The sequence below is a fragment of the Paramisgurnus dabryanus genome, chromosome 11 (genome assembly GCF_030506205.2).
Source record: "Paramisgurnus dabryanus chromosome 11, PD_genome_1.1, whole genome shotgun sequence".
In the NCBI taxonomy this organism is placed as follows: domain Eukaryota; kingdom Metazoa; phylum Chordata; class Actinopteri; order Cypriniformes; family Cobitidae; genus Paramisgurnus; species Paramisgurnus dabryanus.
In genome coordinates, this window is record NC_133347.1 from 7,700,746 (window position 1) to 7,726,201 (window position 25,456).

General features: G+C 36.6%; 1 protein-coding gene and 2 pseudogenes across 6 annotated transcripts in view; 2 read left to right on the plus strand and 1 right to left on the minus strand.

Annotated features, from left to right (window-relative positions):
- Positions 1-7,033, minus strand: part of atp2b3a (ATPase plasma membrane Ca2+ transporting 3a) — a 35,502-nt gene extending 28,469 nt beyond the window's left edge. For all 6 annotated transcript variants that reach the window (XM_065248414.1, XM_065248412.1, XM_065248413.1 and 3 more), the window contains exons 1-2: positions 6,525-7,033; positions 4,414-4,909 (exon numbers count right to left, since the gene is read on the minus strand). In XM_065248414.1, coding sequence (XP_065104486.1) covers positions 4,414-4,621 — 208 coding nt within the window. In that variant the 5' untranslated portion in view covers positions 4,622-4,909; positions 6,525-7,033. The remainder of the gene's footprint in view (positions 1-4,413; positions 4,910-6,524) is intronic.
- An 8,984-nt stretch (positions 7,034-16,017) lies between these two features.
- LOC135730464 (UDP-glucuronosyltransferase 2B20-like) lies at positions 16,018-19,029 on the plus strand (annotated as a pseudogene).
- Positions 19,030-20,195: 1,166 nt separating this feature from the next.
- Positions 20,196-24,752, plus strand: LOC135730465 (UDP-glucuronosyltransferase 2A1 pseudogene; annotated as a pseudogene).
- The last annotated feature ends 704 nt before the right edge of the window (positions 24,753-25,456 follow it).

Genomic DNA, 25,456 nt, shown 5'->3' on the forward strand with positions numbered 1-25,456 from the left:
GTCAAACACAATCATTCAAAATATTCTCTATTATCATGAAAATACCTAAACAATCTGAAGAACAGCGATATAAATATGCCTCTAGATATTTCCTGGAAAAGTGTTTGCTGTGGCACAAATGGAGTTTCTGCACGAAAGCACTCTCTGGCTTTTGAATGTGGCGGCATTTCACCGTAATTCATTCATTGAGAAAACGTGCATTTGCCCGATTAATTGTCACAACCCTATTACGTATGGTAAACTCATGAACAGAGTTGTGTTCCAGTTCCCATGATGTCTTCAAGCCTTTAGATGATACTCGTGGGTTCTACTTTACTATATTGAGTATTCTGCGTTGTTCCTTAGGAGTCATCTTGGCTTGGGCACCCACTTCTAAAAAAGTGTAGCTACAGTATTAAACTTTCTCCATTTATAGACAATTTGTCTAACTGTTGACTGATGAATGTCTAAACATTTTGAGATTGTTTTGTATCCCTTTTCAGCCTTATGGAGTGCAACAATTCTTGATCGAGCTCCTTCTTGCGAGGCATGATTCATAAGAGCTGATGCTTCTTAAGAAAAGCAATCTTAAAATGTTTGAGTGACTTTTTATCAATCAAAGTAGCACTAAACCACACCTTTAAACTCATTTTATTAATTGGACTTTGCCAGCTTTTGACACAAATCAGCTTTTATTAAAGTAATTAGTTTATGGGTTCGCTTACATTTTTCTCCAGCACTGTAAAAGTTTACTGGGTGTTTTTTTTAAAAAAAACACAAGAAACTAGAATGATTTGTGAGTTGTCACCTTATGCACATTGTGTTTGTTTATTGTTGTGACCTAGATGAGGATCAGATCACATTTTATGTCAAATCACTGTAGAAAACCAATTCATTCTTATGGGTTCACATACTTTTTCTCGTCATTGTATGTACCTTAGATGTACCAATATCTATGTTTTAGGTACAAAAGTGTACTTTTTAAAAGATACCACCCCAGTGAGAACTTTTGTACTTTTATGTACCTTTCTTTCTAAGAGTGTACCATCTGAAAGGGTTTTTGTTCCCACAACATATAAAAGCTTACCATAATAATTTCATACAGTGTTTCGGCTTTAGCACATGTAAAATTCAGCTTGTATGGTTCAGCTAATGCACTTCAACATAAACAAACAGGTGATTTCCCTATCTTCTTATAATGTTTCTGTTCAGACATGGCGCAAAAAATTATTTACTACCATGCATATGTGTATTTACATGTATTAAAACTGACATCCCGGATGTTTATTTTCATCAAACGATTTTGTTAGCCCAGGAAACCAATCGCTGACCTTTTAGTGTGAAAAAAGGGGAGAGGACAGAACATAAGAACGCTAAGCACAGATGGTTAAGTCAGTGTGTTTCGGATGCACCACAGGGCGTGATTTTTGGCAGCGAGACCCAGGCAGACTGTTTCACTCTGCATCCTCACCCTGCCAATCATCACCTGCTGCCCTGGCAACCTCTCATTTTACATTAGAGCTCCCCTAAAAGGTTTTAGGTAAAATTTAGGATAAAAAAAATGTACACATCATACAAAATGAGTTAAAATGTGTGTTAGGCACTCATTTGTCGTAAAAATGTCAAAAAGGGACAAAACCAACCCAATTATTTAGTTTAACCAATGCTGGGTTGTTTCAACTCAAAATGATGGGTTAATAAGCATTTTCAGGGTTGTAGTATTTATTGCCTGTTTAAAGTGCAATGTAAAGACTGATCCATACTGTATGCCTTTAACTTGTAAACTATCTAAACTTTAAATTCATTTACATTCAAACAGAAAAACACTCCTGTGCTGTATAAATATACTCCAGTGTTTTGTAGAAACTCATTTCAATTTCCCTGATTAATTCATGAGTTCAATCTCTATTCAAGGCACCTTATGCCCAAGTACATTAAGTTAGATGACTAAGTTGTGCAATGGCTTCTTTCCAAGACTACTCGAATTGAAAGGCTTCTGCAGTACATCTTGTCTTTCTTTTATCCTTTCATCTTTCCATCCATGGCCCTAAGGATCTCCTTTTGTCTCCCTGTCATGGCTTCTAAAGAGACATTTTTCAAAGAGCAGCTCTAAAGAGGAAAAGAGCCTGACAATACACTTAAAGTACGGTAACCTCAACGTAGCTGCCAAATAGCGATGCAGTCAGACCACACGATATGGCCTGAAAGCAAGTGGTCAGTACAAGATGCGAATCAATGTGATTACCAGAGCGCACGTAGAATCATCTTCCCAGAATAGCCACAGCAATAAAAGATTCAAAAATAGTTTTTACATTCCTTGAATAGCTAAACTCTAATTAGGGCATAACAGAGAATATGTTATCTTTTAGTTTATGTCCATTTTGGATTATTATACATTTTTAATTATTAGATTATGAACATCGTGTATATAATATAAATGTTATATAATGTTACAAAAAATTAATGATTATTAATGCATTAAGTAACATTAGTAAATTAAAACTTAGTGACTTATCATAATAATAATAATTCGGCTTTAGGGGGGTTTCTCGGACAGGGATTAGACTAGTCCTAGACAAAAATAAATGTAAGAGCTGTCCAAACTGAAAACAACTTGCATAGTACCCTTGGTTTTGCCTCAAAATTCACACAAATAATGTTTTTAATAAGGCATGTTTGTTAAAGGGTCAGTGACAAAAACGGTTTAGCAAGATTAGAAATTAAAAAATCTTAAAAAAAAAAAAACGTTTTAAAAGCACGCATCAGGTTTATTTTAATGCACATAGTCTATATATGTTAATAATATGTTAATAAAAAATTACATTTGCACCATTTTTATGAAAGTTAAGACTGAATGGACCTGAAAATGTCAAATGGTGTAACCGCCAATTGCGCCAAAGAATGAGAAATATGAAATATTTTATATACCTTGATGGCATGTAAGCATAATCATCAAAATAAATAAATAAAAAAATAAATATCATTTTATAAGTTATTTCTATAGGTAAATTTGAATGTGTTTTTGTAATATTTGTCCTGACATATGCTGAAAACAGCTCAGTTTTCTAAAAAATCTTTTAGACAAATGGCATGCTGTAAAAATTTATGTAAAAAAATCAGATTACATTAAACTAGATGCTTATATTTTATTTCACAATTTTTTATGAATATATTTATTTTTTCATTTAAAAAAAATACTAGTTACACCGACACAGACATTGACACAGACTGGTTACACCACACTGACAGATTTTCTTTTTTAAAATGAAATAAAACCAGAAATTTTAGACTGTAAAAAGAGAATGTATGCAAGTAATTTCCAAATTTATTTTGAAATTTGAACCCTTTTACATTTAATTGAACCATACGGACACAAAATAATTAACATCACGTCATTGACCCTAAAACTAGTTATATTTATTATACTAATAAAACTAAGGCCTAGTACTGGCTAAAGCTAATCTCTGTCCAGGAAACCACCCCTATATGTTAAAATGTTATCAAGTGTACCTTCATCAAGTGCTTCCATTTATTTGACAAAATATTTTATAATATACCAAACTTTTTCTATATCTCAACAGTCATCAGCCATGTAAAAATATATGACTTAAGTCAGATACAATTCAACTACACTCACAAACAAAATGCATGAAATCAGTAGCCTGGCTCCCCCTCCTTTTTCATCTGTGTGGTTTTCAAAATATGTGTTCTGCGCATCGAGAGATCCTGTGTGCATCATGTGTCTTGTCAAAATAAGTGCCTGCTGCAGACGCGTCTAAAGGGGTTTATGATAAAAGAGACGCTTGTGTTTGCCAGATACTCATACTCGCATAATCTCATGCATAATCAGAGTTTACTGTTAAGGGAGTGTCTTGCGTCTATTTTGTGAACGAGAGCTACTCTTTTATCATAAACGGGTTTGACGCATGTGCAGCAGGCACTTATTTTGACAAAACACGTGATGCACATGGTTTACGTAACGCAACAAACACATATTTTGAAACACAAGCAACGCACGTGACATGACACTCCGAACACTTATTTTGAATGAGCGCTCCTCGGATGAGCAGTCACAAGCCGCCACTGTTTTGTAGACTCTAAGTAGTGAGTTCACATTGGAAAATCCAAAAAAGAAAGTGCACTTTAAGTACGCGGATAATGCACTTATTCAACCGAATAACTGAGGTGTGCAATGCTGGACAATTTATGCACTTAACGGGGCTATCAGATGCAGAGAAAGGAAATTTCATTGACAGGCATTGTACTTTTGGGACAATGTACTTTTTTTGCTCTTCTAAAATGCTTACACTAGAGTACATAATGCATAGTGCACATATTATGTCATTTGGGACAGAGCTTTACACTAATATGCTACACGGTAAAATGTAAATTATTTGATGACGTGACCACAAGCCTTAACCAGAACCAACTCACCATCTGCAGGTGAAGTGTTGAGTTTGTGACAGAGGCCTTCTGTATCTGCGTAGTTCTCCTGAATCCTTTGCAAAGCTTCTGCACCCCTGATTTCCATCAGTGAACACAACTCCTCCGGTGTCACTCCAAAATCCCCCTCGTGTCCTCTTCTGTCCATCCCTGGCTTCTTAGGGTGGAACTCCACAGTGCTATTGCCTAGATCCCCCATATTGTGCGTTGGTTGTGAAAGACTGGCAGCTATTTAGCAGATGTTATGAGATGTATAACTCGGAAAATATGCTGTATTTTGTTTTATTTATGTTCGGCTAAGATTTGCTTTTGTGTAGATCTCCATATTGAGAGATTATGTTCAATTGTTTAGGGTTTACTTATTCCCCCATTATTAAAAAATCAGCAAACAAAGTGGTAACCATTGTGCCAATCCATCTCTAGGTATAATGGCAGAAGAGTGTTACTAAAGGGATCTATTGACACAGGGATAGCTTTGGTAAAAAACCTAAAATGGAAAAAAGAGGAAAGTTGAAGATGCAAACTTTAAGGTTAACAAGTAAATAACTATAAAACACTAAACAATTCACGAAAACGCCAAATAAGAAAGGGTACTGTAATAAAACAGCAGCCAACTTTTGGGCTGATGGGAATTAATACATCATTTGCATTAAATTCTAACATATAAATCTCAAATTGTCAACTTTTTTAATGATAAATGTGTGACAACTTGCTCCAGAGTCCACGCTTGGTAATTGTTTATGCACACTTTTATATGTCATGTTTCATTTAACATTCTGTGCTTTCGCAAAAAGTTTAACTTTAACAAAAAGAGGCATCTTGCTCACCCAGGTGTCACACGTGTAGGTAGTTTGTGAGGTATTTTCATACACGCCTACTGCATACTGCAGTGCATAGAGTTTACATAATTTTAAGGCAAACCGAGTACAATCACCTCTTATCTAAACGCCTTTTGAAATACTCTCTTTAATGTTGTGCACCTCTCCCCCTGCCCAATACTTTATAGTACCGCCCCTCGACGCAAAATCTGTCTTCACACGATACGCGGGTGGCATGCGCATGCGCACATAAACACTTGCCCAATCCCACTGCAGAACAGATTTACGAAGGCAACGGTACCAGCCACCAGGCCTGGTGATTTTGGATGACATTACAATCCGTTTGAGCTATGCCACTCCATTTCACTCAACTTTAGGGTTCATGAACATTTAAAACCATAATCTGCGAGCGCTTTTTATCATATTTTATTATAAAACAATAAAACATTCATCATTCTATGCTGCATTTAAAAGATGATGGATGCCCTTTCCTGGTAACCTTCAGGAATCATATGTTCACCTTGGTCCACTGTTAGCCGGTCGCAGAGTTTAAATAAATGTCTGTACGATTTTTGGTTTGAATTTTTGGTTTATTCACGGCATGTTTGCGCTGAGGTAAATGCGAAAATGTACATTACACGCATCCGGTGAGATTAAAGTGCACAGACTGACCGGGCAGAAAGGTTACGTCAATCCATCACCTGCTTTACAATCTCCCTAAAACTATCCAAAAATGATCAATCTCTTTACGTTTACATTAATCTGAACAGGTTTTGTTCCTTCACATAGCCTATCTATGAATATTTAAAAAATATCTCTTAAAATTAAGTTTCTGGAGCAAAACTTATTCTTTAAATATTTAAAACGCATAACGGACCAATTTAAAAGCATACAGCGTACAAAATACTGTTTGTCAAATTCTTTATGAAATTCTGGATTACTATCTAATATTTTTTTATCACTGTAACAAAACAATTGTTGAGCCTGATAGCAAATATATTTATTGTAGGTAGGCTAAATAATTTCTCCATTAATGCTGTGCGTTACCTTCTGGTGACATAATAATACATAATAGTAATAATTTCTATTGTAAAGCTTTGCTTATTAATAATGCACTTTAATTATAGCCTACATCAAAGGATTTTGGACAACGACAAAAAAATGTACTAACACAAAACTCACCCTCTTAACACTGCAAAGCATTATTATAAAACACTTATTCTTCTCAAAACCATTAATAAAGGACTTGTAAACATGCATCTATGAAGGAATATATTCACTTACCGCGCAGGCCATGCTCCAAGGACATTTGACGTTGAGTCGATATTACAAAAAGAACAAAACACTCAATGATATCCAGTGTATCTTCAAACAATATCCATCACGGAGAACACAAAATGAAAGTCACATCATTTGACCTTTACGCTTTTCCAAATGCAGATGATGCGCATTGGTGCAGAATGGAGATGAAATGAACGGACCGGGAGCCAGTAGACGGTGGTAAGGACTTCATCTTATGCGGAAGAAAATCTGAATGATGTAGATGAGATGTGTCCGCATTAATTATTCGGTTAAAACACGGCGTGTTGTGCTATCGGGAACGTAACGAGGGTCGTTTTGGTCACATCGTTGCTGTTACTTTTGGTGCTGATTGATAGAGTGGGTACAAACCCCTGATGGGTGAGCTGAGATGTGGGCTCTACATGTTGATGATGCCCGTTTGACGCGCATCTCGCGGTGATGATGGCAACAGCAGCAGCAGCAGCAGCATCCGAGCGCTGGAGGACGGGAGATTGGGGGAGGGGGCGGGTGGATGCACTCGATGCCTCTTGTTTCACTCCCTCTCTCCGCAATCCCTCCCCTTTCCCTGACAGAGAATTTAGGTGTGTTCGACTTAATGCGACGCTGTGCAGGCCTAACCGCGTATAACGTCATAATATCGTGAGGAGGATTTAAAATGTAAACTCTTGAATCGCTCTCGCGATACTTTGTTGTCATTCGTCGATGCAGTCTGCGCCATTTTGAGTTCTTCTGATACCAGAAGGTTTGTATCTTAATATTCATTAGTCAAACCAAATAGAACCGTCGCTATTGGAACATTACGTCTGAATATTAGCATAAAACTGTTGTATTCATGAGCCTGCCATCACCATTGGAAGTTTACCAATAACGAACCATAATCAATTAATATTTATGAGTTGGACTTCGTCATAGTACGTTTTATATTTATCATTTCAAAAGAGAACATGATGTGACCGTAGTAGTATAGATTATAACATTTAAGACTTTTACCAAAATAACTTACATTATTTTAGAAATTAAAATATTACTATATACAGATCACATAAATATTTGGTTTAAAATTATTTAAAATAAACCGTTAAACTTAATTAATAATGCCTAAATATAGATATGCTAAAAATAAATATAATATAGCCTAATAAAAAATTATACTATACTATAATGATTATATTTTTGATACATATTCAGTTGCGTAAAAAACAGCAGGTGAGGAAGATGTGTTAGTAATGTATTTTTTTTGTTTATTTTGCTCTTCAGTACTTTTACTTCTGTCTCTCTGTAGTTGACCATTAATAATAAAGCGAGTTCTCACCTGTAGCGCCATTAATAAAACATTGTAACAAGAGAGAGAAACACAGAAAGCACATAAGCAAAAACACTATGACCTTTAAAATAAGCCGAATAATGATGCCAACTGCTTTCTTCATAATCCAAAAAATATATAAGTATAAGCTGTTGTTAAATAAAGCTTTTGAATAATTATCAATAACCTGCTTAAATGTAGACTGTGCACTTATCTGCTTTCTGTTCACCAGCATTCAAGTGCAGGTCCCCCAAGTGGATATGAACATCATTGCAGTATCTATCAGCAGCACAACTATACAAAGTCTGATTTTATAAGCAAATATTGAAATCTATTGAAAATATTGAAATACTGTGTAATTCCCAGTAAGAGGAATTTGGTAAGACTCATGCAGAACAATTGTTTACTTTTTAAGTGGTCAGAAAGTCTGTAAAAAAATGTTATTTTCATTCCAAATAAGATCATGCCGGATAAACTGTTATTGCATAAACTTAACTCACAAACAGTTTCAGTTTATCCAGTCGGATCTTGTTTGATTCTAAGAGGATTCTTATTCAATCCTATTATAACTGGCTTCAAATTATGATATTGAGTTAGCATTCTTTTTGACAAGCAGTAATGTTTGTATTTTCCAACATATATTTCTGCTTTCATACTTTGATTGTTACATATTTTTCTCAAATTTATGCTTAAATATGTACAATTTAAGTGAAAGGTTAACACCACAGTGCAGTGTGCAGTTTGTAATCCCCTGACATTGGCTTATTTGCATGGGCCCACTACCCTTTCCCTTACCAAACACATGCTTCAGATCAATGCTCCTACAGGGCTAGGTTACATAAAAGCACGTAAGAAGTATAATATTTGGGCAAAGTTCAACCTTAATGGTCAAAAATTAATGTCGGCGATTACTTTAAAACTTCCCTTCAGGACATTGCCAAGGAACAAGGTATTGTGTCTCATTCTGCTTGTGTTTGGGATCCAAAATCTTGCAAAAGTGATTCAGTTAATTCAAAATAAATATGAAAATAACAATGAACAATACTTCAACAAGAATGATTCATCTTATCTGTTAATTTCAACATTTACTAATAGAAGTTTAACAGAAGTTGTATCTGTTAAAATTAGTTAATGCACAACGAACTAACATGAACAAGAACAACTTTGTAACATTTGTATTTGTAAGTCGCTTTGGACAAAATATATACAGTAAATATATATTTATATATATATATATTGTAGCGAAGGCTGACCTGAAGTGTAGGGGCTAGTTACGTATGGATATAACAGTGTACCAGGGTGTCGGTCAGAACACAACAGACAGAGAGATTAATCAACTTGAGCCTTTTATTCGGCACACCAGAGAACATGTATCAGAGGGGAGAGCCAACATTCACTATGTAAGAGGAAGCACACAGCAGAACTCTGAATGAGAGCACAACTTAAAGAAGAGCAGAGCAGGCGTTGATGTGGGTCATGATAATGGTTGCAGTGGTCCTTTAACAGGGCAGTGCACAGGCTGAGGGATGCTCCTTTAATAGAGGCAAGTCAGAGCTGTATGCATGGGCTTTGTAGTAATGGAGATGAATGAGTGGCTGTATTTGAGAGTTTTCCCAGATTAATGCAGGTAGAGGTGTGAGATGTGGTTTCCCTGCAACACATAATCACAGGATTCCCAGAGTAACACTACTGCACTTAAACATTCATCACATTAAGAAATAGCTATAGCTTCTCCCCTCATATATTATAACAATAGCATATAAACAGACGTGTCTCAGATGACACATTGACATCATTATCAGTATTTATACATCATATGTAATATAACTGACATTATTAAGCATGAACACATTGATGAACATTAATATAAAGTGAGTTAAATACAGCTTAATATGACTGTTTAGCTGATAGCACGTGAGCACTAATAATGACGGACATTTAGAGTGAAAACATATACACATCGAACTGTACTCACTCTGATCACACGCACATGAACACACAGCATCACAATCTGGTGCTTGTCTCAACAGCAAACCGATTCATGTGTCCAGAATTCTTAACACAGCGAGACAAACATGCATTAATATGCAGCACCGTTTAGAACTAGCGCTCTTCCGCCGGTGCGCCGTATGAGCGATCATCACTATCAAAATAAAAGTCCTCTTCCGTCTGAGTCTTTTGCACATATATATAACAAAGTGGTGGACATACACGGGCCAAGATGGCGCCGAGGAAAGTCGTGTCATGAGTGACGTCGTTTTATTTTGTGTAAAGTTTTAACAATTGGTTACTCAAAAACGAACTTGTAGGTGCTGAAAGACTTTCTTATATATGTTTTGCTAAATCGGATAAATAAAGAGACAAGGTTCTACTCCCCAAGTGATTTTTATTGGTGAGATCTGGATGTTCAGTTGAACTGACGCGGTGTTCGCTAACTTCTTGGAAGGAAAGATGAAGGCAAGTGGCGGAAAATCGAGGGAGAAGCTACAAGGACCCACGGAGATGGAAACTGAGGGGGATCGAATTAAACGGGTCCACGACTATCTGAAACAACCCACCTTTGAGCCTGGAAGACAGTCAGGAGAGTCTCCGGCGAACAGTCCAGCAAAAAAAGCATTAAGAGTAGAAACACCCGAAACGGTCTCTAACAACACTCTTCTAGAAGCAATCAACAAAATTGGAGAAACACAAAGTTCGTTTCTAGAGAAACTTGTGTCTGTGGAGAGCGATGTGAAAGAAATCAAAGATCAAGTGAGTGGGATTAACGGCAGACTGGACATGGCGGAGGAAAAAATATCAGCGATAACTGCGGAGAACAAGATGCTGCGAAACAGAGTGAATGAGCTAGAATCCTACCAAAGACGTTGGAACTTGAAAATTTCAGGTATCCCGGAACAAGACGAAGAGAATGTCAAGATGACGGTAATTGAGCTTCTTTCTCGTATCTCTCCAACTATTGCGGATACTCTGCAAAACTCGGTGGATGTTGCCCATCGCTTGGGTCCCAGGCCAAAAAAAGGTATCGGTTCCTCACAACCTCGCCGTATCATCGTGCAATTCTTGGCGCGAACGACACGAGATCGCATTTGGATCGACGCCAAAAATTCCGAAGTTCTCAAGCAGAAGAACATTAAAATCACTGAGGATCTTACACAATATGTCAAAGATGCAAGAGCCAAGCTATGGCCTCTGGTGGAGGATGCCAGACGAAAAAAGAAGATCGCCGGATTCAAAGGGCCATATGCCATTATAGAGGGTAAAAGAATTTCAATAGATGATCTGATCTAAAATGATAACGAACCTCTTTTTGTAAAATTGTTGTTCTATGAAGTTTTCTAAAAGTCACTGTTTTGTGAATGTTGAAGCAGAGTTATTAATTTTGGTTCACTGTAGTTGCAATTAGTGGGTTGAACACGAATAGTAAAAAAATAGAATGAGAAGGGGTAGGTAAAATAGACTTTTAGTATTGGTAAACTACATTTACGCACCAAAATCAGCACAATCATCGATGAGTACCTATTTTGTTAAAAGTTTACACTTGTTTAACAGGCAATTTTATTCTTTCAATAAGCAATATATTAATGTTTTCGTTGTCACTTTTTTCAATTAATGTTCGAGGGATTAGAGATATTACTAAGAGAAAAGCTTTATTTTTATTTTGTCATTCTTTAAAAAAGAACATTTATTTTCTTCAAGAAACTTACTCAAGTAAAACAGATGAAAGTTTTTGGCAAAATCAGTGGGGGGGCAAAGTTCTTTTTAGTCATTGTACTAATCATTCTGGGGGTGTAGCTATTCTTTTTGAAAGAAACTTTAAAGGGAATATCTTGGAATCTCATTTTTCTGTTGATGGTAAATGGATTGTAACTGTAATAGAGTATGAGGCATTTTTGTTTATTCTAGGTAATGTGTATGGTTACAATAATTCTGCTGCAAATAAGGCCCTCTTACATGATCTATCTAATAAGATCTCACAGTTAAAAGGTAAATTCCCATCTGCTTTTTTGATTACGGGTGGTGATTTCAATGAGGCTCCTAACAATAATATGGACAGGTTTCCCTCAAGGACCACTGGTCACATTATTAACTCTGTTATTACTGACTTTTGCAACAATTTATCACTGTTAGATTCTTTTAGGTATCTTCACCCTTCTTCAGTAGATTCATTCACATGGTTTAAACCTGATATGTCTAAAAAGTCTAGAATAGATCTTTGGTTGATTTCAGAATCTCTATCTCAATTCATCAACACTTGCGAAATCTCTCCGGCTCCATTAACAGACCATGCTGGAATTTCTTTGCTTCTTTCAAATGCAAAAAAGACAAATAATAGAAATTTGGGATATTGGAAACTGAATTGTTCTTTTTTAGATCAAAACCCATATATTGAGGCAATACAAGATATTATTAAAAAATACAAAAATATGACAGATATTTCTACATCTTTAAAATGGGAACTATTAAAAAATGAGTGCAGAAGCTATTCAATTAAATATGGAAAAGAACAGGCTAAAAAGAGAGTACAAATTCATGATAACATATTAAGCAATATTAATTACCTTCTTAAAAAAACACTACCTAACGAGGAGGAATTATTAAATCTTCATGATTTACAAGAGAAGCTTGATAAACTTTACATAGAAAGAGCGAGAGGAGCCTTTATAAGATCAAGAGCCAAATGGCTTGAATATGGTGAGAAAAATTCCAATTATTTTTTTAATTTAGAGAAAAGTCGTGCTATTTCCAAAAAAATTCAAAACCTTTTTGTAAACGACAATCTTACTTCTGATAGCCAAATTATACATTCATATATATATAATTTTTACAAAAACCTTTACTCCTCATCATTCAATGTTAATGAAAGTGATTCTTTTTTTGATAGAGTTGATCAGTTTATACCTAAAATATCTGCCAATAGTTTTAAAAGCTGTGAAAATCCTATAACTTTAGATGAATTAGATTGTATTTTATCCAAATCTCCATTAAATAAAAGTCCTGGTCCTGATGGCTTGCCATTTGAATTTTATAGAACTTTTTGGAATGAATTAAGAGAATTGATTTTTACTGTTTTTAAAGATTGTTTAGATTCTGGTGAATTAGCAGAAACTATGAAACAAGGTCTTATTACACTTCTGCCAAAACCAAATAAAGATAATAGTCATATTGAAAATCTGCGCCCTATCACTCTCCTAAATTCTGATTATAAACTGTTAACCTCTTTATTTGCAAAAAGATTAAAACCTTGTTTAGAAGATATTATTTCAATAACACAATCAGGCTTTATGAAGGGTAGACACATTGCTAATAATATACGTCTTGTATTGGATATGTTGGATTACTCTGATCTTATTGAAGAAGGAGCCATTATTCTGTTCCTAGACTTTTATAAGGCTTTTGACTCTATTGAACATGAATTTATATATACAGCCTTAGATAAATTTGGATTTGGTCTTAAATTTAAGAATATGGTCAGAACTATATATAAAGGTATAAACAGTAGTGTTTCCCTAGCAGAAGGTACTTCTAAGCGTTTTGAACTCAGCAGAGGTATTCGACAAGGTTGCCCGATTTCCCCCTTTTTGTTTTTAATTGCAGCAGAATTATTGAATCTTTATACTGTAAATTGTATCAATGTTGAGGGTATAAGAATTGGTGATGATGTTATTTTAACATCTCAGTTAGCAGATGATACTTGTATTTTTCTTAAAGACGAAAACCAGGTTTTGAGTGTTTTGAAAGGTTTGGATCTTTTTTCAAAAGCTTCAGGCCTCCTAATTAACACAGACAAGAGTGAAATACTTGCGGTTCATGGCTCTAACAAAACTGTTATCAATGGTATTAAGGTCCAGCAGTCAGTGAAATATCTCGGCATAACAATTACAAAATCTGTAAAGGAAAGACTGGACAACAACTTTACCCCTAAGCTACAAAAAGCAAAAAACATTTTTAACAGATGGCTTCAAAGGGACTTAACTATGCAAGGAAGAACACTGCTTTCAAAAGCAGAAGGAATCTCAAGACTGGTGTACCCGGCTTTATCGTTATTTGTGGACAAAAGAACAGCAACATCAATTGACTCGCTCTTATTTAAATTTATTTGGAAAAACAAAACGGAATATATCAAAAGGAAAACAATGATTAGAGACCATGCTGAGGGAGGCTTTAATGCTATTGATTTCACAACTCTCAATCAGGTGTTTAAAATCAACTGGGTCAAACAATGTATGCTTGGAGGAAATGCTCCCTGGTTTTTCATTCCAAATTTATTATTTAATCGATGTGGTGGTTTAAAGCTTTTGCTAAGTTGTAATTTTAAATGTAATAAGTTACCTATCCATTTATCAGATTTTCACAAGCAAGCACTGGATTCTTGGAAACTGGCTTTTAAACACAATTTTTCACCTCACAAATGCATTGTATGGAATAATCAATATATCCTATATAAAAACAGGACGGTATTTAATAAAGAATGTGTAGAAAAGAATATATTATGTATTTCAAAATTTTTAAACACTGACGGGACTCTAATTAGTTATGAAAAATTTAGTCAAGAAAACAGTATTAATATTACTCAAAGAGATTTTCTGAGAATAATTAAGGGTATTTCCCCTAAACTTCTACAGCTTATCAGATCATCCTTACAATACTCTCCTTTAAGGGAAGACATTCCTCGAATAATGATAGATGGTATTGACTTGTTAGATAAAAAATGCAATAATATTCATATCAGAAGAACATTACTTTCTATAAGTAGTATTTCTCCTAAAGCAGTGTATTCATGGAAACGGTTATATCCTTCTGTATCTTTATCTAACATATGGTCTATTCATAATAAGTTTGTGATACCAAATAAAGTAAAAGAAATCCACCTTAAAATCCTTCATAATTTTTACCCCTGCAAATTATTTTTATCTAAATTTATGGATATTCACCCAGAGTGCTCTTTTTGTGGTTCTGAAAATGAATCAGTGATTCATTTGTTTTTTAAATGTCACTTTACAACACCATTTTGGAATGAAATTTCAAGATTGATTTTTACATCCTTTAATAACTTTATTGACTTCACTGAAGAAATGGTCCTGTTTTTGTCATGTAATACTGGTTCTGTTCCTTTAAACAATACTATTAATATCCTGTGCTTGCTTGGAAAAGGTCATATTCACAAGTGTAAAGTTACAGCCTCTAAACCTAATTTTATTGCTTTTTGCTCAGAATTAAAAAGTTTAACTGATTCTCTTTGTAAATTAAAGAATAACAAAAAAGCAGTTAAATCATACCAGATTTTAAATAAGGTTTTGAATTCATCTGTAATTTGAGATATAATATTTAGATGAACTCCACTACCCCCTACTTGAGTAAAAATATAACAATTATTTTATGTCTATGTATGTTTTTTCTTTATTTATTTTCTTTCTTTATTTTATTATTATTTGTTTATTTATTTCATTATTTTTACTATATTATTTTTTATAACTGTAAATCCCTCATTTAAGAATGTTTGTTCTTTTTATTTTATAATACTATGTTATTGTATAATACTATTTGTATGTATAATACAAATGTTAATTGTTACTAACATAATGGTAATAAAAAAAAAAAAAAAAAAAAAAAAAAAAAAAAACAAAGTGGTGGAAGACTCCACAGGAAAGCAAAGTTCTGGGGGTGGCACAGGCCGAGCATTGTCTGAAAACACATGTTTGGTAAAGCAATTATTTTGATAGGGAAACATATTATAGATAAATCGCTGTGAGTAATTAGTTAATGACAAAATAAATACATTTGCTTTGAAACTACAGATCCTGTTGTGTGTTATGTGTGGATTATTTTTTTAAGGCTAACACTTCACAATTAGATTGCATTCAAAATATTTGTTAATGCATTAGGTAACATGCACTAACAATGAGATATATAGCTATATATATATATATATATATATAGCTATATATCTCATTGTTAGTGCATGTTACCTAATGCATTAACAAATATTTTGAATGCAATCTAATTGTGAAGTGTTAGCCTTAAAAAAATAATCCACACATAACACACAACAGGATCTGTAGTTTCAAAGCAAATGTATTTATTTTGTCATTAACTAATTACTCACAGCGATTTATCTATAATATGTTTCCCTATCAAAATAATTGCTTTACCAAACATGTGTTTTCAGACAATGCTCGGCCTGTGCCACCCCCAGAACTTTGCTTTCCTGTGGAGTCTTCCACCACTTTCACTGGCTGGTAACATCCTGGTGTATCCTGTAGATGGAAGCCACTGGCTTAACATGGACATACTGCTCAGAGAACTTCACAACAGAGGTCATAAACTAACAGTGATGCATTCCTCCAATAGCTGGTATATTAAAGAAAACGCAACACACTACACGTCCATCACCATTCCTGATTCACACATCAGCAGCCTGGAGGATCCAGAATACATGGCATCTTTTCTGAGGAGAAACATCGACATTCAAAGAAACCAAGGGTCCATTGGTCATTTATGCATCTGCAGAAACAATTGTTTAATATTTATGAAGAGTGTTACAGATCCTCTGCTGAAATGATGGGGACGATCGTGGAAGATAAAAAGCTGGTGAAAAAGCTCAAAACATCCAAGTATGATTTAATGCTCACTGACCCAGGCTATCCAGGAGGAGTCATTTTGAGTGCATACCTGGGCCTACCGATGGTCTTCAATGTCCGGTGGAATATAAATGGGGAGGGCCACTTCACGATCGCACCCTCGCCTCTATCCTATGTCCCGATTAGCGGATCTGGTGTACCAGACAAAATGACCTTTGTTAATAAAATTAAAAATACCCTACATTATGGAATTGGCCAGTACATCACATCATCACAAGGCCTCTCTTTCAAGAAGTTATCAGTAAATACATAGACCCGGGATCCAACGTGTACTCTCTAACCCAGGGAGCCGATCTGTGGCTCATAAGAGGCGAATTTGTATTCTAGTTCCCACGTCCTACAATGCCCAATGTGGTCTACATTGGAGGCTTCCAGTGTAAACCCTCCAAGCCTCTCCCTGCTGAATTGGAGACATTTGTTGAGAGCTCTGGAGAACATGGGGTGGTGATCATGTCTTTGGGTACTTTGCTTGGAAGTCTGGTTACGGACATATCAGAAGTTGTCGCATCTGCCTTTGCTCGCTTGCCACAAAAGGTGATCTGGAGGCACGTAGGGGAAAAGCCATCTACTTTAGGGAACAATACGCTGATTGTGGACTGGTTGCCACAGAATGACCTCCTAGGCCATCCTAAAACGAAAGCATTCGTCACACATGGAGGAACAAATGGAATTTACGAGGCCATCTATCACGGAGTACCGATGCTTGGACTTCCACTCATCTTTGATCAGTTTGACAACATGGTTCGCCTCCAGGGCAGAGGAGTGGCTCAAGTGCTCGATGTCACAGCATTGGATGTACATACACTTACACAAGCCCTGAAAGACATTCTAGATGAAAATCAACCATACCAGAAAAATGTGCGCAGAATGTCACGTTTATATCATGACACGCCCCTGAAGCCAATGGACAGCGCCATCTTCTGGCTGGAGTTTGTCATGAGGCATAAAGGGGCAGCGCACTTGCGTACAGAGTCTTACAAGCTACCTTGGTATTCCTACCACAACTTAGATGTATTGATGCTTCTAGCAAATTTGTTCATGGCAATCTGTCTGTTTCTGGTCTTAATGAACCAAATTCAAAATGGATTTTACATGTGAGTGCACTTTTGTTTGCATAAACATCAAATAAATAACATTACTCATGGCACATTTGGGGTTGTGAGATAAATGTTTCAAGCACATTTATAGAGAGGCGAAGGGAAGGAAAAGATGTGGTAGAAAAAAGTGTACAAGCAATAGGGATAACCGCACCATGGAGAGGATTGTGAAACAAAACCCATTCAAAAATGTGGGGGAGATTCACAAAGAGTGGACTGCTGCTGGAGTCAGTGCTTTAAGAACCACTATGCACAGACGTATGCAAGATATGGGTTTCAGCCGTCGCATTCCTTGTGTCAAGCCACTCTCAAACAACAGACAGTGTCAGAAGACATAAAGATATGGACTGCTGCTGATAGGTCCAAAGTTATGTTCTCAAAGTAAATTTTGCATTTCCTTTGGAAATCAGAGTCTCAGATTCTGGAGGAAGAGAGGACAGGCACACAATCCACATTACTTGAGGTCCAGTGTAAAGTTTCCACAATCAGTGATGGTTATGGCTGCCATGTCATCTGCTGGTGTTGGTTCACTGTATTTTCTGAGGTCCGAGGTACGCCGTATACCAGGAAGTTTTAGAGCACTTTATGCTTCCTGCTGCTGATCAACTTTATGGAGATGCAGATTTCATTTCCCAACAGAACTTGGCACCTGCACCAGTATAAGGACCATGGTATCCATGTTCTTAATTGGCTAGAAAACTCGCCTGACCTTAACCCCATAGAAAATCTATGGGGTATTGTGAAGAGGAAGATGCGATATGCCAGACCCAACAATGCAGAAGAGCTGAAGGCTACTATCAGAGCAACCTGGGCTATCATAACACCTGAGCAGTGCCACAGACTGATCGACTCCATGCAACGACGCATTGCTGCAGTAATTCAGGCAAAAGGAGCCCCAACTAAATATTGAGTGCAGTACATGCTAATACTTTTAATGTTTTTCAGTTGGCCCAGATTTTTAAAAATCCTTTCTTTGTATTGGTCTTAAAGGCATTCTAAGCGAATCTGCGAGACGTTCGTTTTTGTTGACGTTTGAATTGTTTTCAAACAGATGGAGCATAGCTAACTCCGCCTCCTCCCCCTCCCTTCCGTGCTTTCATGAACGCGCCCAACCCCCACCCCCAAATCCTTTTTGTCGTTAATTGGCTGTAACACTTTGTTTTGTTTTGTAGTGCTAGGTTTGGCCACTGTGTTATTATTGCCGTTTTTGAAGCCTGGTCTGTCTACAGAGATCGCGTTTTTTACAGTCTGATCAGCGGACAGGCAGCAAGCAGATAGTGAGGAGATGTTTGCTGTATGTAACAAAAAATGTTTTATGGTCTAAAACGAGTCAATTCGCTTAGAGCACCTTTAAGTAATATTCAAATTTTTTGAGATACTGAATTTGGGATTTTCCTTGGTTGTTAGTATAATCATCAAAATTTAAAGAAATAAACATTTGAAATATATCCGTCTGCGTGAAACAAATGAATATAATATACAAGTTTTACTTTCTGAATGGAATTAGTGAAATAAAACAACTTTTTGATGATATTCTAATTTTAATGAAAACCTTAATGAACTATTATTAAGTCACAAATCCAAATGACAGTGGACGTTTACCAACATGGTTGAGTTTCCCATGAATAATTTCAACCCAAATTTCAAATTATGCAAGATCAAAACACAACCTGCAATTAAACATTTTATAAACCATTCAGAAAATCCAACACTCCATGATTCCAGATCTTCAGATATTGGCCTACACCAACATATTAAAACTACAGTGGAATGTGCAGTTTATAATCCCCTGACATTGGCTTATCTGCATGGGCCCACTACCCTTTCCCTTACCAAACACATGCTTCAGATCAATGTTCCTAGGGCTAGGTTACATAAAAGCACATAGGAAGTGTAATATTTGGCCAAAGTTCAACCTTTTAAACCTATATCGGCCTTTACTTTGAAACTTCCCTTCAGGACATTGCCAAAGACCAAGGTATTGTGTCTCATTCATTGAAACTCTTTTTCTCTTGCAAAAGTGATTCAGATAATTATGTAACTACATTTGCAAAAAAAAAAGAATAATAATGAACAATTCTTCAACTATATTTTTCACATATTTTTTTGGCTATTTTTTGTAGAATTTGAAATATATTTTAAAAATAAATAAATATATTTCTAGCATACTATATCTACCTTGTTTATGTAACGAACCTGTAACCTAGTTTTAAAAAGAGTAAAATTAAATATATTTTTAACTTCAAAAATTAACTTTATAAAATTAACTTAGCATATATTTAAAATATATTTTGGCAAAAAAAAATTTTGCCATATGGAATTAAAATTAAAAATGTATTTTCTCATGATGAAATACATTTTGAAATATATGTTGATAAATGAAGGTTAAAACTGAATGTATTTCCAAAATATATTCAGTTGACCATTACTTATTAAGCATATATTTAAAATATATTTCTGGCCAGAGAAATGTTTTTTTTTTTTTGCACTATGGGACACAGTGGAATGTGCAGTTTGTAATCCCCTGACATTGGCTTATCTGCATGGACCCACTTCCCTTTCCCTTAACAAACACATGCTCCTGCAGGGTTACATAAAAGCACAGAGGAAGTACAATATTAGGCCAAAGTTCAATCTTTTTGTGTATGGTCAAAAATCTATGTCGGTCATTACTTTGAGAGAAATACTGTACAGTAAACACCTTATGAGCTAATGCATGGGTCTTGCTCACTATTGGCAACATACATGAACACGACCGGCTGCCAAATCAGGAATATCAACTTAACCTTCATCGCAAAACTTCCCTTCAGGACTTGCCAAGGACCAAGGTATCGTGTCTCATTCTGCTTGTGTTTGGGATCCAAAATGTTTAATCTTGTAAAATTGATAAGCAATAGAGATTAACAGTATGTAAGTAAATTTGCAAACATAACCTAACAATAAGTAATACTTAAACAACAAGTGCAAATCTTAGCTCATGTTAATTTCAACATTTACTTAAACATTTAAAGATCAAACGTTGTATCTGTTAAAATTGGTTAATGCACAATAAACTAACATGAACAACTGTATTTATTATGTTTGCTTATTTGTAAGTCGCTTAGGATAAATAAATAACAAGTTGCAATAAAAATATTAAAAATAAAAATATTGTTAGTGCATGTTAGCTAATGCATTATCTTATATCATGAATGCAATCTTAACTCTTTCCCCCGCCAGCGTTTAAAAAAAAGTTGCCAGTCAGTGCCAGCATTTTTCAGGATTTTCACAAAAGTTTAATGCCTTCCAGAAAATGTTCTTCTTTAAATATATAAACTTAATTCCATTTTTGTGAAGGACTTTTGAATGAGACGCAAGAAAGTAACCCCCCAGTCACATTAGCTACAAGAGACAGATCGACAGGCTACCATTCATTTTCAATGGGAGTGGCTGTTTGCCAGCGACAAGCGACGAGCTCACCGCTGCGCGAGCACAACATGATCTCACAAAGTTCCGTGGGATAGTCACAGAATTTTTTGCTCATTTTTCCGTGGCATTCTCACGGATTGGTAACTCAACTGCTTTTTCCTATTTTCAAACCATTGACGCTTTGGTTTAGATTTGGTGCTTGCGTTAGTATGTCACTTTAAGTATTGGTTTATACTATTTTTTTCTGATATATTCTTTTATATTTTCTAAACTTTAGTCAATTGTTGCCTGGTGTTGGGGTTAGAGTTGGGTTTGGGTAGGGATGTCATTTTATGTAAATCTAACCCTAAACCGAAGCGACAATGGTAAGAAAATAGGACAAAACAGTTGAGTAACCAATCCGTGAGAATGCCACGGAAAAGAAAGTCTGTGGCAGGGCCACGGGAATATGCGGAGATCTGTGAGAATGCCACGGAAAAATGAACAAAAAATTCTGTGACTATGCTCGCCAACCTGATTTCATAAATTCGTGAAATCAGGTTGGGCGAGCAAAGTGGGGCCAAAATAGACAAGCAGGCTATTTTATGCAAATGCTGGGCGATGCGAAAAAGCGACTGCCAATCGGAGTGAAGGAGCAGCCTGGGTCTGTGGTCGAGTCGGAGAAAATAATTCAAGATGGCGGAAAATGCGTATTTCTGTATATATCTGATAAGTTTGGCATTTGATCTCATATATTTTGTTACTTTTATCGAGAAATAAATACTTTTAAATCCAAAAACACTGTTCTTGTAACTTAACAATACTTCTAAAGTGACTTTTGATACCGCTTTTAGATACTAGCCAAGGAACGCCCATCAAGTGAGTGCATGTCGCTCGGTGTCGCTCACTTTTGTAGCTAATGTGACTGTAGGGTTAGAAAAGTTTAACTTTATGCAAATGTCGAGGGAATTTCGGGAGCGACTACCAATGAGAACGAAGCAGTGGAGTTCACGTCATCCTTCTCTCATCAGTTACTGGCATGGATGGTACTTAATTGAAAGAAACGGGCAACACACAGCGATAAAGTCGCTGGCTGTCGTATAAAGATCTCTGTTATAAGGTACATTCACATTATAACACCGCATTCAGACAGCCAACGGTCACATTTGCTCGTGCCACCGGAAGTCGCCAGGATTCCATTGAAATGAATGAGATCACGTCGCTCTGCTGCTGCTGGTCGCTGGCTGTCTGAATAGGCGTTACTTCCGGGTTGTATAAATTGCAGAAGTTAATAGCGGTATTGCGAAAAGCCGGAACTTCTCGTCATTGGCAGGGAAGCGTTTTCTCTTAATTGACGAGTTAATAGGGGGAAAGAGTTAATGTTAAAGTGTTAGCCATAAAAAGTAATGCACAAATATCCTTGTCTTTTTTGATAGATAATTTATTTTTTTTATCATCATATCTATTGCAAATGAAAAATGTATAGGATCTGTAGTTTTAAAAGCCCGTATATTTAATTGTCAATAAGTAATTTTAAACAGTTTCATTTTTTAAAATATATAAAGACGTTCTATAATATTTTTCCCTATCAAAATGATTTCTTTATCAAACATGTATTTTCAGACAATGCTCGGCCTGTGCCACCCCCAGAACTTAGTCTTTGTTGCTTTCCTGTGGAGTCTTCCACCACTTTCCCTGGCTGGTAACATCCTGGTGTATCCTGTAGATGGAAGCCACTGGCTTAACATGGACATACTGCTCAGAGAACTTCACAACAGAGGTCATAAACTAACAGTGGTCCGTTCCTCCAATAGCTGGTACATTAAAGAGAACGCAACACACTACACGTCCATCACCGTTCCTGTTTCACACATCAGCAGCCTGGAGGATCCAGAGTACATGGCATCTTTTCTGAGGAGAAACATCGACATTCAAAGAAACCAAGGGTCCATTTGGTCATTTATTTCTCTGCAGAAACAAGTCCTCACTATTTTAGGAGAATGTCACAAATCCTCTGCTGAGATGGCGAGGACCATCCTGGAAGATAAAAAGCTGGGGAAAAAGCTCAAAACATCCAAGTATGATTTAATGCTGACTGACCCAGGCTTTGCAGGAGGAGTCGTTTTGGGGGCATACCTAGGCCTGCCAATGGTCTTCAATGTCCGGTGGATTATAAATGGGGAGGGCCACTTCGCGATCGCACCCTCGCCTCTTTCCTACATCCCGACTATCGGATCTGGTGTAACAGACAAAATGACGTTTGTGAACAAATTGAAAAATGTCCTACATTATGGAATTGGTCAGTACATAGATCACGTCATCACAAGGCCTCTCTATCAAGAAGTAATCAGCAAATACATAGACCCGGGATCCAACGTGTACTCTCTAACCCAAGGAGCCGATCTGTGGCTCATGAGAATTGATTTTGTATTTGAGTTTCCTCGTCCTACAATGCCCAATGTGGTCTACATCGGAGGCTTCCAGTGTAAACGCTCCAAGCCTCTCCCTGCTGAATTGGAGACATTTGTTCAGAGTTCAGGAGGACATGGGGTGGTGATCATGTCTTTGGGTACTTTGCTTGGAAGTCTGGTTACGGACATATCAGAAGTTGTCGCGTCTGCCTTCGCTCGCTTGCCACAAAAGGTGATCTGGAGGCATGTAGGGGAAAAGCCATCTACTTTAGGGAACAATACGCTGATAGTGGACTGGTTGCCACAGAATGACCTCCTAGGCCATCCTAAAACAAAAGCTTTCGTCACACACGGAGGAACAAATGGAATTTACGAGGCCATCTATCATGGCGTACCGATGCTTGGACTTCCACTCATCTTTGACCAGTTTGACAACATGGTTCGCCTCCAGGCCAAAGGAGTGGCCCGAGCGCTCGACGTCACAGCTTTGGATGTAGATACACTTACACAAGCCCTGAAAGACATTCTAGATGAAAATCAACCATACCAGAAAAATATGCACAGAATGTCACGTTTACATCATGACACACCCTTAAAGCCAATGGACAACGCCATCTTCTGGCTGGAGTTTGTCATGAGGCATAAAGGGGCAGCACACTTGCGTACCGAATCTTACAAGCTACCCTGGTATTCCTACCACAACTTAGATGTATTGATGCTTCTCGCATGTTTGTTTATGGCAATCTGTCTGTTCTTGATCTTGATGAGCAGGGCTGTGCTGAAAGTTTTGGTCAGAAAAATAAAAGCCAAAAAATAGTAATATATTTGGCAACACTATGGGGTGGTTTCCCATACAGGGATTATCTTAAGCCATGTTTAATTAGGAAATATAACTAGTTTTAACAAACATGCCCTAAAGTAAAACATTACTTGTGTGCATTTTGAGGCAAAACAAAGGGCACTGATGTATTTTAAGATATGTCAGTGCAATATGTTATCAGTTTGGACAGCTCTTAGTCTAGGACTTGTCTAATCCCTGTCCAGGAAACCGCCCAAATATGTTTGCATCACTTTTAATATAATGTAGAATTGGTTTATATACAACTTTCTTAAAAAAACAACAACACAATCTCATGGCAATACATAGCAATGTTTTAAGCGGGTAATTCGTAAGAAGCTCATTTGTGTTTGAGAAAAATCAGCTTTTGCCCCAATGACATAGGGGCAGTTTCCCAAAGAGATCCTAGTTATATCATTACATTGAAGTCGTTTATACAAACATACCCTACAAAAACCAATATAAATGTGCATCTCGGGACAAAACAATTACACTACAGTGAGGAAAATAAGTATTTGAACACCCTGCTATTTTGCAAGTTCTCCCACTTAGAAATCATGGAGGGGTCTGAAATTGTCATCATAGGTGCATGTCAACTGTGAAACTCATAATCTAAAATAAATCCAGCAATCACGATTTTTTTTTACTATTTATTTGTATGATATAGCTGCAAATAAATATTTGAACACCTGAGAAAATCAATATTAATATTTGGTACAGTAGCCTTTGTTTTTAATTACAGAGTTAAAATGTTTCCTGTAGTTTTTCACCAGGTTTTCAAACACTGCAGGAGGGATTTTGGCCCACTCCTCCACACAGACCTTCTCTAGATCGGTCAGGTTTCTGGCCTGTCGCTGAGAAACACAGAGTTTGAGCTCCCTCCAAAGATTCTCTATTGGGTTTAGGTCTGGAGACTGGCTAGGCCACGCGAGAACCTTGATATGCTTCTTACAGAGCCACTCCTTGGTTATCCTGGCTGTGTGCTCTGGGTCATTGTCATGTTGGAAGACCCAGCCTCGACCCATCTTCAATGCTCTAACTGAGGGAAGGAGGTTGTTCCCCCAAATCTCGCAATACATGGCCCCGGTCATCCTCTCCTTAATATAGTGCTCTGTCCCATGTGCAGAAAATCACCCCCAAAGCATGATGCTACCACCCCCATGCTTTACAGTAGGGATGGTGTTCTTGTGATGGTACTCATCATTCTTCTTCCTCCAAACACGTTTAGTGGAATTATGA